The sequence below is a fragment of the Tachypleus tridentatus genome, chromosome 10, assembly GCF_004210375.1.
Source record: "Tachypleus tridentatus isolate NWPU-2018 chromosome 10, ASM421037v1, whole genome shotgun sequence".
NCBI classification, from domain to species: Eukaryota; Metazoa; Arthropoda; class Merostomata; order Xiphosura; family Limulidae; genus Tachypleus; species Tachypleus tridentatus.
In genome coordinates this window covers 70756708-70770702 of record NC_134834.1, presented here as the reverse complement: position 1 = coordinate 70770702, position 13995 = coordinate 70756708, and the positions used below count along the sequence as shown (strand labels likewise).

Here is a 13995-nt window from a genome sequence, read left to right as displayed (position 1 = left end):
TCAATAATATAACAGTTTGTGATACTAGGGGTGAAGACGAGTCTGACTTTGAAGATTAGATACCATTAGAATGATGTAACTCATTGATAACCTGTCCTCTTTCAGAATGAAAAACTCATTTTACTGGCAGTTATCATGTATTAGAACAATAGTTTGGATATAAATGGATCTTAAGAAGTGTTAAAAATATGACAGAATAAGAAATAAAGATTTCCTCAGATGAGAAATATGTGGTATGTCCCTTTTCTTCAGATTTTACTATTGTTTAATTCAAGAAGGGCCCAAGTCCAGAGACTTTAGTTTGCCAATAGTCCGAAATTAAAAGAGTGAAGTGCTTTATATTATAGCATTTGTAAGCTGTGAACTGGTGCTATATCTGGGTAACGTATGAATCATTTGGCATAGCCTCCCTTTAAGATATGCAATTAAGTTGATTTCCTGCAAAAACATATTTCTTGGACTTGGGCCCCTTTTGAATTCACCGATTGAATTATTTCATAACTGCTATAAAAAATGGGAAATAAACCTAAATTACTCTTTTTTGTTCTGAATCACCTGGGTTATGATAGGAAACCATGAATGTTATATTCTAAATGGCTTAAATTTCATAACAATATGCATGTATTTATTAATTTTCTGTTTTATTGCCCTCAAAAACTGTGCATATTTGTCAATACCACCGCACAAGTTACAAATCACTCAGTGCACATGCGGCTCTCAATACTAAATTGAACAACCTAGAACTGGTCTTACAAAGTACAAATCACTCACACTTCATAGTCTTTGAACTAGTCCAGCAGTAGTATGTAAAATACAATCACATTTCAGTTACCATACATTATATGTGTATATTATTACTAGTTAGAAATAAATTTTTCAGTTTCAATTATCTTTCTTAAAACATAAAATAGTAAATAAAACAAATATAGAAGACGATGAATCTCTACTACTTGCAATGTTATAAACTCTCTTGTAGTTGCATGTCATACTTGCTAAACCTTGTCAAATTTCACACATGGAGGATGTAACAAAATGTTGTTTTTGTAGGTTTTATATTTGCACATTGAAATAAAAAAAATAATTAATGTACCAATATTATAAAACACCACTATTTTATCTGGCTTTTGAACTAAGCTATATTTGAGTCTTAAAAATCTCATTTCCAACCAGTATATCACCCTATTCACCTTTTTCAAACTCAAATGGTAATAATAGCTTTATCAATGTAAGTACTTTAAGAAGACTGACAGAAATGTAAAGTGCAAGATGATTGGTTGTAAATTTGTTATTGAGAGAAGTATTTTCAAGTGTGGAAGAGGTGAGCAGAACCACTGTGGTGGATTTCCACATCTCAGTAAATAGAAGAGTGTGGAGGTTCTTATTTTATATTTTAGTCAATATTGATAGTTTGATTTTTTTTTCTGATTTGTTAAAAACTTTAGACTACATTTTATGACACCTAAAATTCACTCTCAGCAATTTTGTGTATTAGTCAAAATTCAATGATTTATTGAATACAGTTTGTGGTGCACATTGAATTTTACATGAAGTTAAAAATATTAATAACTGAAAAAGGGAAAATCTGGATGGAGTGTGAAGAGATACTGTATATTTTTTATTTTTGTTTACCAGATTTTGGAATGTGTGTGTGTATGTGTTCATAGAAGTTTTGAATGAGAAGCTGCTATTATAATTTGTAAGGGGTTCCCCCCCCCTATTGGTTTAGATTTACATATTAATAAAGTTTTAATTCTGGGTTTAGAAATGTATTTTTTCACTTTGTTTAGTTTTTATTGCTAGTTGTATGACCTATATATTGTATGTGTGAATTTTCCACCTTTTTTATGTGAAAGTAATTATGAATGACTTCATATTAAAAAAAGCTTTTTATTGTATTTCAAGAAAATTGATTCTTCTGACTGGAAGAAAATTGTTATTATTTAAAGAATTTGAAAATTTAGTCTTATTGGATTATCCTTCAAGAACTATCTTATGTTTAACTATCTAATCTTTTTCTTAGCTTTGGGCCTTTGGTCTATCTTTGCTTCAAGATTTTCTGCCTTTTTTTCCTTCTCCTATTCTTAGATGGTCCCTCAGGGCCTCAAAGAAGTAAAACTGTTATACAAGTTGATTCAGGTATGTACCAACCTGGCATAAGCTCTTTCTTTCCTGAGCCCTTTAATTTCTACTTTAAACAATGTACAAGTTTATGATTAACATGTAATAGACAGAGTTTTGTAATATATGAAATTTAAGTAATATCCTAGACTTGACAGAAAACAAAAAAATTCTCCAACATTGTAAAACTTTGATTAACATTTGATCTAATAGGCTTTGTAACTTATAAAATGTTACTTGCTAGATGGGCAAAAAATCTACACGTTTTTTATTTTATTTGTACAAATAAATCTAATCCTTGTCTGTAAATGAAATCCTTTTATTTTTATAAATATTTCAACAGTAGGATGAGCTGTTTACTTAACTGTTTCTAGTACACTTCTTTTTCTACATTATTATTATTTTTATTATACTGTACAAAACATATCTTCTTGTTTCCTACTTTATTTCTGTTCCTCTGTTTTATTTTAATTGGATATTACGCTTCAAACATAATGATGAATGAAGATTAATTTTGTTTCTTTGAGATTTCCTAGATTTCTTTTCTAAAGGTTTTAGTCTTGTGCGTTTTGTTTTTCAACCTGTTTCTCTTCTCAAAGTTAAAACTTCAACTCCTGACAGTAACCTTGTTTTCAAGTTTGTCAAGAGATCAGATAAAAAAAAAAAACAACCACAAGCAATAGGTAGGTAAAAGGCTAGCTACTCTGTAGGTCACCAATAGTAAGTTGTTAGAATGAACCTTCATACATACAACCATACAACTACTTGTGTTAGGCAGAAGGTAGAAGAGATAAATTATTGGCACTGCTAAGTAGCAATTACCATTAAGAGATTAATAAATATATCATAAAATAAGCCACAGTGATGTATATATAGTAATAATAAAAGGATTAGATCACAGGAGTTACAGCCCCTCTTTATCATTGAGGGGCTTCTCTGTGTGGCTGTGGTTATTGACTGTTGATCTGCTGAAGGAAAATTTTTGAAATATGTTTTCCCTTCTTTGTTGCACTTTTTCAAAAGTCCAAGAACTGTGAGTGGATGACAACTTTAAAGATCCTATTTGAGTCACCTAAAGGCACAGAAACCTATTTGATAATTTAGCTAGTATGTTTAGAAATGGTATAACAGTTATATGTTAGTAGATACTTTATCTTATTGACATTTATATTCTATAAAGATGATATTTTCATGAGGTATAAGTGGTGTTAGCCCTTTAGCCTGATAGTATGTAAAGCACACCTTTGAATTTATTTTGACTTTCCATATACTTTACTGACCATTATTACTGTAACCTCCATAAATCCCCAGGAATAGCTTCTGTAATATTATCTGTACCATTTTGGAACTTTTGTGTATGGTTCAAATAATACAGTTTCTCCTTCTTTAAAATGGTGAAGTTTGATTCCTTGTATGCTTTTACAATTGTAAAATAAGAAAACATTGTGTTAGAAAACTTTATACAAGTCAATGTTAGACACTATCTGCACTTATAAATCATCATAGCAACTGAATTGCAAGGACGTCAGGGCTTTTAATTTGTGTAGTCATTTGCTAGTGGCAAACTGAAGATGCAAGTTATTGCCATAGATTGTGAACTTTCCTTTGTACATAACAATTAAAGGTATGTGTAAATTAGAGAAAGTCATGGTTGACTGTAGTCATTGTTACCCACTTGTAATAGTAAATTATTATGATTGTCCATGGTCATAAAGAACAACAAACAGGAAGTATTTTAGCAAATATTAATTTGCTGCAACTATTGGCAAGCAGTAGATGAGAAAATTGTGATTGAGAATAGATATACGCAACTCCAGCAGGAAGTAAGTGAAATAATAGTGTCCAAAACTACTATTAGCTGTTATTATTGAGTACAAGGTAAGAGTGAGAAACATAATTTACCACAGTTATATTTATCTACCACTACATGAGAGATGAGAAGATTATGGTAATAGTGATACACATTTAAAAAAACACCTTACTTTTTGAAACCTAACATACACTAAAATCTTAACACAATTACATTTTATTAGATGCAGTTTTTATTCTTTTTACTGTATTATTAAAATATGCTAAAATAATCAAACTTCTGGTGTTTCATTTACATAAATATTCCAGAAGTGGAGCTGTGTGATAAAGGGCAATCTTGTACTTTTATGGTTAAGAGTGGGATTTTCTATCATTTGTATGAGGTTTAAAGAAAAAATAAATTTCATCAACAGATACAGTCATTAAACAGTAAAATCATGTGAGATTTTTTTTACATTCAAACTTTTACTGGCAATTTTAGCTTCATTAAATAAATATATTGACCATGTCAATGAAATTCATAGTGAATAACAAATGTAATGTCAGAATATTTTAAAATACTTTTCATGTGTAACAAAATTTTGTCTAATTTTAAGCAGTATTATTAGTCTGACTAAATGTTATATGAGACAAAATTATTCTCTTTGTTTTAGTTAAATTTATTTTGTGACCAGTTAGTTTGAATGTAGTCTTAAAATTTTATTGTTATTGTGAAAATCTAGTGGTTGGTTTTGTTTTTTTTTTACTGTATTATTGTGAGTCTAACATTAACTGCTGGAAAATTTATTACATGCAAGATATTTCTTGTGATGTCTTTTTGTAAAGTTGCTTGTCTTTTCTGTCACTGTAGCCATAAGGTTCAGTAATGGCAACACATCGAACCGTGAGTATTATGTTGGAGACAGTCTTGCATGAGTGTATTAAGAAAATGAGTAATGTGTTTTACATTATACTATTTAAGTTGAAAACCAAAGGTCAAATTTTATTTATTTCCATAATGCCTTTTATTACGTGTAATCTAATATGAAACGTATAGCTGTGTGCAGTTAATACTTCACTTACCTTGTTTTTCATTTCATATAAAAGCTCCTTGTTTGTAACATCTGATGTTTTTCTTAGCTTTTTTTCTTCAGTTCTATTTAAATATTCTTTCAAATGTCTTTCAACTCCTTTCAATCTTTTTTTTTCTTTAATAAATCATACTTTAGCATTGAGCATTATGTATGTTTTAAGTATAGTAAAATTGAAAGTAGTCTTTTAGCAGTTTACACTTCACACAGATGGTCTTTACCATAGTGATTAAACCAGTTGATTTTACTTTTATAAGTTTTTAAGTAGCATGATGTGGCAATCAAACTATTTTGTCTTATATACATTTGTTGTTCTTAATGTGTCTGAAATGCGCTCATGCTGGTATGTTATGATGATTCAGAATCAAGTGGATGACAGGACAATACAGCAACAGAGTTACTGGGCAACAGACAACTCTGTGACAACCCATTTGGCTACAATATTATAGACTGTGTGGCAAAACTGTAGCTTTTTTACTGTATAAATCATTATTGCATCATTTTTAGTGTTTGGTATAAGGCATCAGTAATACGTTAATTTTCAATATTTTTTATATTCATTTCTTAATCAGTTCATTTTTGGAGCATGAATTCAATACTTTGCAAACTTGTCACATCTCTATCAAATCATTGTATTTCATATTTATCTATTCAAATACAACAAATTACTCATAATTTGTAAACCTGATTCATGTACATGTAAACATGCATACATTCCCCTAAGTAAACGTTGATATTATAACAAATCCATCTCGTGACACAACTGTTGACAATCTGCTGTCAACAAGTTGATTTTTCAACAACTTGTCCAGTCAAACATATGTCCTTTGACATAATATACTGTCACTGGGTTCACTGTTGTTCATATGCCACTAAATCTTTATGATATCTGAGTATCAGCTAGATTTTAACTTATTTAATAGCACATCAAGTTTAGGAAACTTCTTGTATTGACCTAATTTGTGAATTTGGAATTTTCTTTTGTTGTTATTATGTTAAGCTGGAATCATGAATTCATACAGGTCTATTCTTGTATTTAGTGATTGTAGGAAAAACATTAAAAATAAGCTTTACTTGAAATTCTGAATAAAAATTCAATGTATCAATATAATTACTACTATAAAAGTGGATAATTGTAGAGAAGTGTCACTAATGGGCCTAAAACACTTCAGTGTACCAAATAATTTTCTTACACGCACAGTTAGCACGTATAGATTAGTGAAATTACGGACAATTCAATATTTATTGCCTATATTCAACACAAAATTATTTTTGCTTACATGCATAGGCTTTGAAATAATGGCTAGGACCAATTACAATTCCATTATAGGCTTCAGTTTATTTTCATTTATTGATACTAAGTTAGTTATTACAGTAAGACTTTTCAAGGTTCTATTGATGAACTTACTTAATTTTACATACAAGGAATCTCACAGTATTCTGGTTTTTGTTATATTGAATCATTAAAAGTAATTTTATTTCACTAAATTATTTAACTTTTGTAGGTCACATTGTTAGTAGAAGTTATAACATGATACATAATGGCTTAAATTTATGGTGAATCACTTAACTGCTAAAAGCTTGAATAAACCATCATTAAAGATATTATGGATCACTTTATCACCAAAAATCTGTAATGTAATGGGTCTTTAAAGCTATTATGGATGGTCATCTAAGGACAACCTACGGTTGGTTTCTTAATAACCTAAACCTTTAGTACTGTAAGTCACTTATCCATTAAAAGCTATTCTGATTACTTATTGAAAACAAGTTACTATGGCAGAACTTTGAATGTTTCAGAATGTCCACTGATCATGTAAGTCAAATGACAAAGTGTTCTTATCCTCCAAGGTATTTAGAAACAATATTATCTCCAATGGTCATGGTAAATATCTTTTTTTGTTTTAAATATTTTTGTCTCATTGTGACTAAGAATTATTTGCTAAAGGGGTCCCAGCAATTGCTCAATAAATGAATTGCCTGTTTATAGTATTGGTCCTTTAACCTCTACACTAACAAATGATTGTTGTAGCTTTGAATGACATCTACTTCATGCACAGCAAACCAGTAAATAATTACACAAAGAAACCATAAGAAATATGTATACTAAAATCGGGGAATGTATGAAACCATGAGATGCTCAAAATGTGCCCTCAGCTGTCAAAAACAAAGTTGAGATATTACGTTAAGAAAATACTCCAGTACAGGAAATTTGTAGTTAGAGGTAAACCAAGAATTACTTTTACAAAATGTCAAGTTAAATTTGTATGTAAAATTAAAATTTTTCTGTATCATTGCCCTAATGCTGCTCCATTGTATTTGTATGGTGAAAGAATTAGGATCAACAGTACCAAAACGCACATACTGACGTAGCAATTGGCAATTAAATAATAAGTAAAAATAAAATAACATAGTTATTGAAGTTGGACAATTTATTTTTAGTGCTGCAATTACTCTACAAATGAGTTAATTTTAACCAATGAATAATGTACTTGTTTATAGGATGAGTGCATGGAAAAGTGAATTTGCCCTTATTGATTCACAACCTGTATACATAAGCTAATTGGTGTGACATTTGAGTCTTCAACGAGCCACTTCCAGAAGATTTGAAGGGCCACTTAACCACTAAATACTGGAATATCCCTTAAATACATATTAACATCTTCACTAATTATTATAAATATATGGAACGGCTGATTATTTTAAAATGTAATATTAAAAAAAATTAATTTTAAGGTGTAACTTTTCAGTAAGATAAACTTGAAAAACCAGGATTATTGCATACAGCAAGGTACCTTCTTTATAATTATGAATTTAATATAGTAAAACCTGTCTCAGCTGGAAACTGCATAGGGCAGAAACCTGTATGAGCCAGAAATATCAAAATTTTGCAGCAGCATTGTAAGATTCCTCTCATAAAAGGCCCTTTATATGGCAGAACCTGCATAACACAGACAGAAAATTATCTTTCACTTTCACCTATCTCATCTATCAACAAGTAAAATTAGAACCTGAGTAATGTGGAAAAAATGTTTTTGATTAAATATAAATTTCTTAATAATTTCTGTAAATATTAATATATTCTTGTTTAATTAATAAATCATTTAAATATTAATAAATTCTCAGACATTTTTTCATGGTAAGTATTGGTTAAATATATTCTGTTCTTTTTTCTGCTGCCATTATTTTGCAGTTAAATTAGATTCATGATTTGTATAACATTTGTCTTTTAAGTGTAAAATTCTACTCTTTAAATAATTCTCATGAAAAAAAAATAAATTCACATCTTCCCTAATTTTAAAATTTAAGAAAAATTTACTTAATACCCTTATTTTAAAAAAAGAGTTATTAAATACCCTCATTAAAAAAAAAGCTATTAAATATGCATGTAATCTTTTAATGAATTTAAGATTAGGTTTAGGGTCAAAGTTAGGGTTGGGGTGTTTGATATTCAATTGGATAAAGGTATTTGATAATGCTTTGGATAAATTATATTGGATAGTCAAATGATTTTTATTTCAATAAAGGTTACATCAGAATAAATATAACTCATGAATTTATTTTTATGTAAAACATAGGACTTAAGTATGTATTTATGAAAATGAGGTATTTAGTAGTTTTTTAATAAAATGAGGGCATTTAAAACCTTTTTTAAAAAATAGGGAATTTAGTAGAATTGTAAGAAATGAGGGTATTAAGTTCCTTGAACCTAAAATTTATAATTCTAATTTTAATAATAGGCTGCCAGTAAAAGTAGGAAAGAAGAAAATAATAATAAAATGAAGTAGTAGTAATTTTATTTTGAATGTTTTATTTTTCAGACCCTTGGAGAATAAATTGAAAATCTTAAATCTCAAGGAAAAGTTTCATATCATTAAAATGGTCTGTGAGGAAAAAAAAGAGCATTCAGGAAGTCACTGCTCATTTCATATGTGGAAAGACACAGGTTTACAACATTATTAAGGAAAATGATAAAATAAGGAAAAAAAATTTAATGAGCAAAAAAACCGATTTTGTCAAAAGAAAACAAAAGGGTACTAAGTACAATGAGCTAAATTGCATCGTGTTTGAGTGGTTTTCAGCAGCAAAAACAAAGAACTTTCCCATATCTGGTCCAATTCTGCAAGGAAAAGCAAAGGAAACTGCAGAGATCCTTCATTTAGATTACTCCTCTGCATCAAATGGGTTGTTGGAAAGTTTTAGGAGAAGACATGGAATTGCATTTAATGTTTCCTGTGGGGAAGCAAATGATGTTGACAACAATGCAGTGGAAAACTGGCACAAAAAGTGAAAATAAATTATTCGTCATACAACCCAAAGGATATTGCAAATGCAGATGAAACAGCTTTGTTTTTCTAAACTCTTCCCAATAAAGCATTGCAGAATAAAGGAGAAAAGTGTCCCAGAGATCACTATTCGAAAGAACGATTGACTGTTCTTTTGGTCACAATTGCTAATGGGAAGACTAGAGAAACCATGGGTAGTAGGTAAAAGTGAAAATCCATGCTGTTTCAAAATTTTAAGGAAGAATCAACTTCCTGTGGAATGGAAAGCAAATAATAAAGCATCAAAGACAATTGCTATATTCGAGGAATTTTTGAACAAATTAAACAAAAGAATGGAACAAGAAAATATGAATATTCTACTTTTCCTAGATAATGCATTTTGTCACCCAAAAGTTCAACTATGAAATGTTCATTTAGTCTTTCTACCTCCAACATCAGTTCTACAGCCACTAGATAATGGAATTATACAGTGTATAACATTGAAATACAGAAAATTGATGCTTCAACATATTTCAAGCATGGACAACTGTAAGAGAGTATCTGAAATGACCATGAAAATTGATGTGTTAGATGCAGTTGCATTTTTAAGTCATTCAATCAAATACATAAAAGTGCTTTCAAAACTGTGGATTTATTCTTGATAATGGCAGAGATTGTGTAGAAGTTGTTTGTTATGACGATTCTAGTGAAATGCAAACTCTGATTGAAAAGATTGATGCAGATGATTCTGTGAATGTGGAAAGTTTTGTGAACAATGGCAAGAATTGTTTAACAGAAACTGATGAAATTGATGTAGAATCTGTAATAGAATTGTAAGATGGTAACAGTGTGAGAGATTCAGAAGATGAACAAAATGGAAAAGATAATAAGGAAATAGAAATTCCTACTTCATTGCAAGTGTTTAGTTATATTAACACTATTAAATTGAATGCAAAAATAAAGGGGGAAAATGAACTTCATGAAAAGGCCATAGAATTGATGTTCTCTTTTAACTGCATGAGAAAGCCCATTAAAAAACGAAACAGTATAACTTTATTCACAAATGTCTTACTTCCCTTGAGTCAAGTTGGTATAACGTTCTGCTCAAAAACTATATACATTTAAGGAAATCCAAGTTCACTATGTCTAAGCCTAAAATTTTACTCAGTCCCATGCGATTCCGCGTAGACAGGTTTTACTGAAATTTCTATATTTCCTTATCAGAGGGAACCACTGATAAAGTGTAAAGGAATTTTAAATAAAAGTTTTGCTCCTATTAATACTATAGATACATTTTATTTGTATTCCTGTAGAGGACATGACTAACCAAATAATGAATAATGTTTAAAGTGGTTGTAAAAGTGTGTAGGATATATAGTTGCATATGAATACCATGTTGAAATTGTTTGTGAGAATTTAATATAGATTAAGCTTGCATCCATAGTTGATTTTATAGGAACATTCATTCTTATATTTCTGAAACTAGTGAGGAAGAAGATTGTGTAACTGATGAAATTTATTTTGTGATTCCAGCACGAAAAGCTGAAGTCATCAAAGTTACTGAACAGCTCCTTGAGGCAATCAACATTAATGATTTTGACATTTATACGTAAGTTGACACAGATACACAGGATTTTGATGGTAATACATTCTGTAATTGTGTGTACTAAGTGTGCTTTATGAGTACTGTTTTATATTATACAAATATATATTTGTGTGTTTGTCTGTCTAATGTATCTACATGTTATTTTGACAGTGCAGTCATTTAGTGCATGTGCAATGTTATATATACATGTTATTTTGACTGTAAAAGTAGTCATTACATATTAAGGATGCTGCATTTTTAATGCTGTTTTTTCTGACAAGTAATGTTTATTATTTTGTATATCTGCATGTGTTTTTGGGTGATAGGGAAGCCAGTCAGTACAGATAAGTCTAAGTTTGAACTTTAATGTTATAAAAAATCTTTTATGGTTTATGAATCAATGAAGAACAAAGTTATACATTTTTAATTGGTGCTTAAAGTGTCAATTAAATGTGGCTATCAAAGTAGATATTGTAACATGTTTGTTCTAGTGGTAATTGTTATTAACAGTAACTAATAGTAGCTTCAGTAGGTGACAAACTTTAGTCACTTTTGCTTAGATCTATATATAGCTGATTTTATATTACCTTGTTCATATTTCTAGGAATATAAGTTGAAGATTAACTCAACTGTTGCTGGGACATGTGTTTCAGTGTTTCCTCTCTTCATGCTGCATCTGGAACAAATGTTTTCTGTTGTCATTCAAAATTGCTATACATGACATATAGGAGTAAAATGAGTTGGAAGGTAGTTATTGGGATCCAAACTAATGTTGATATATGGTATCCCTCAGTGTTTTACACCCAGACATTCAGTAACAAACAAGGTATCTGAGCAGAATGTATGAAAACTGCATTTTGACTGTGCCCTTGTAACTAGAGCTGCAAGTAGTAACCCTGATTATTATGTAAATCATGGCTCGGGTATCTTAGAAAATCAAGTGGTGTTCAAATGTGCAATGATGAAGAGGCAATGAGTTCATAAGGGAATGCTAACTCTCCATCTGGTGATGATAGTTAAGATGAAGCTGGACACAGCAGAGGAAGGTGTAAACAGCATCAACAGTTGGAAACAGTTGTACCAGTCATAGTGTCAGGGGGTGGGAGTACTGGGAAATATACTTTTCAGCCACAGTAAATGGGTTAACAAGTTTAGTTACATCTCTGTTAATGGTGATTTTATACTAATTTATTTATTTCTTTGTGTAAATTTTTATATCACTAAGTATGGTAGTGCATGGTACTTAGAAATGGGCCAAGAAAAAGAGAACTGCCACATTCATTCTATTACTCTGTGATGCTTACAAATAACTCCTAAAGTTGAGTTATAGTAGAGCACATAATTGGCATAACAGAATGTTTCTTGGCTTTTGAAGTTTCCAGTATCATTGAAAAATATTATTAGAGTGGAAAACTGGAAACTAGCTAAAGAACCCAAGTGTTTATTATAGAAAATAAGTGAAGTTTTTACTATGGTTTTAGTATGACAAAAAAGCATCTTAAGAGAGTACCTGGGAACAGGCTATCATTAAGCATAGTGGTGCTTAGTAAGTAGAGATGGGCAAAGAAAATAGTAACTACCATGTACTTTCTGTCACTCTGTGATGCTTTCATACAACTGCTGAAGTTAGATTATAGCCTTATTTGAGCACCTAATTGTCATTATAGTATTTGAAAACTTGAATAACAATATATTAGTTCATCTACCACACATTTGTACAGGAGAAGTGATAAAAACTACTTAACAGTGAGTTCAGTTTATAAGCATATATTATTCCCATATTACTTGTTAAATGGCAGTACAAATACATATTATGATGATTTGTGACTTTTAATTTTGTGAACATAACTGTCAAAATAATTTTTGTAAAAATAAGTGAAGAAAGAATGATCTAAATTAATATTAAAGGTATCAACAAAATCAAGTGTCTATGAAACTGACATATCTGTGTTATTAATGTCTGAGTTTAAAAACACCAGTTTCTTATTTATCAGAACAGTACATTACATAGCAGTCTACATTTCTTCACATTTTCAGTGGCAGCTGTATGCATATACAAGGTACCATACTGCATAGCCTGGGATATGTATGATGTCCTTCCTGTTAATTGATGTGACCTTAGCATGTGATGGAGTTGATTGTATGCACATGCAGTGAGTTGGGGTGATGTTGAAAGGCTTGGGTTCTGTAAATATTTACTTAAAATTGGTCCAATGCTTCAGGGTATTTCTACTATTATGGAGGAATCATTCTTGCTTTAGTTTAAGGCTCGCAGTGTAATGGGATGACAATTGCAAAAAGTACAGAAATAAGTTAGTATGAATATACAAAACTTCCTACGTAACTAACTAGTAATTACTGAATTAGTCTTACAAGTTTATGGTCATCAACTGTCGTAAGACTATATACATAAATATATTCAGTTTAAATGCTTTTATTCAAACCTGAATTCATGCAACTGACCAGAATTAAACATGTAGTTGTAGATAAAAAATTATTCTTGGAAAGATTAAACTACCTATGTAGTACTGTTTTGTATGGTTTTGTGTATTCATCACTGCATTGTTTCTGTATTTTTTGGAATTGCCATCCCTTTCATATTTAATTTTTGCAATTATTTTTTTATTATTATTATTCATAATATTCTTGACTGAAATACTGAATAAATGATATAAAATCTGTTAGAAAATGCTTTACCATAACAAAGAAGACATTATCCAGCAAATTGTATCAGTAAGTCTTTGCTCACAGAATGTTTCTGGATGTCTTACAGTAATGCTTCTCAGATTTAAATAGTATATTTGGCTAATTATACTAATATCAAGATGTCAACCATTACGATTTGAGCATAATCATTACGATTTTGGTGTATACATCACGACTATATGCTTATACAGACAAATATTACGGCTTTTTGCAACTCCCAAATTATTATATATTATATAGGCCTATACAATAAAGTGATTAATTTTTCCCCCAGGGCTTGAAAGGGGTAAAAAGAAAATTACTAGTGAGATACAAATAAATTTTGATAATAAATAAAAGACAGTCTAAATGGTTACTTGCGATAATCATGTTAGTGCTTGAAATAATAAAAAATATTTGTATCTCCGACATCTACCAATAGTTTGAGTGCTGTGCTTCTCCA

At 30.1% G+C, this 13995-nt stretch overlaps 1 protein-coding gene across 6 annotated transcripts in view; it reads left to right on the top strand.

Moving 5' to 3' along the window:
• LOC143229528 (calcium/calmodulin-dependent protein kinase type II alpha chain-like) overlaps positions 1 to 13995 on the top strand; it is a 68625-nt gene that overhangs the window by 42975 nt on the left and 11655 nt on the right. For 3 of the 6 annotated variants that reach the window (XM_076461996.1, XM_076461998.1, XM_076462000.1), the window contains exons 14-16: positions 2086 to 2136; positions 4778 to 4810; positions 10796 to 10871. In XM_076461996.1, the coding sequence (XP_076318111.1) occupies positions 2086 to 2136; positions 4778 to 4810; positions 10796 to 10871 (160 nt within the window). The remainder of the gene's footprint in view (positions 1 to 2085; positions 2137 to 4777; positions 4811 to 10795; positions 10872 to 13995) is intronic. The other 3 variants (XM_076461997.1, XM_076461999.1, XM_076462002.1) reach the window with 3 other exon arrangements.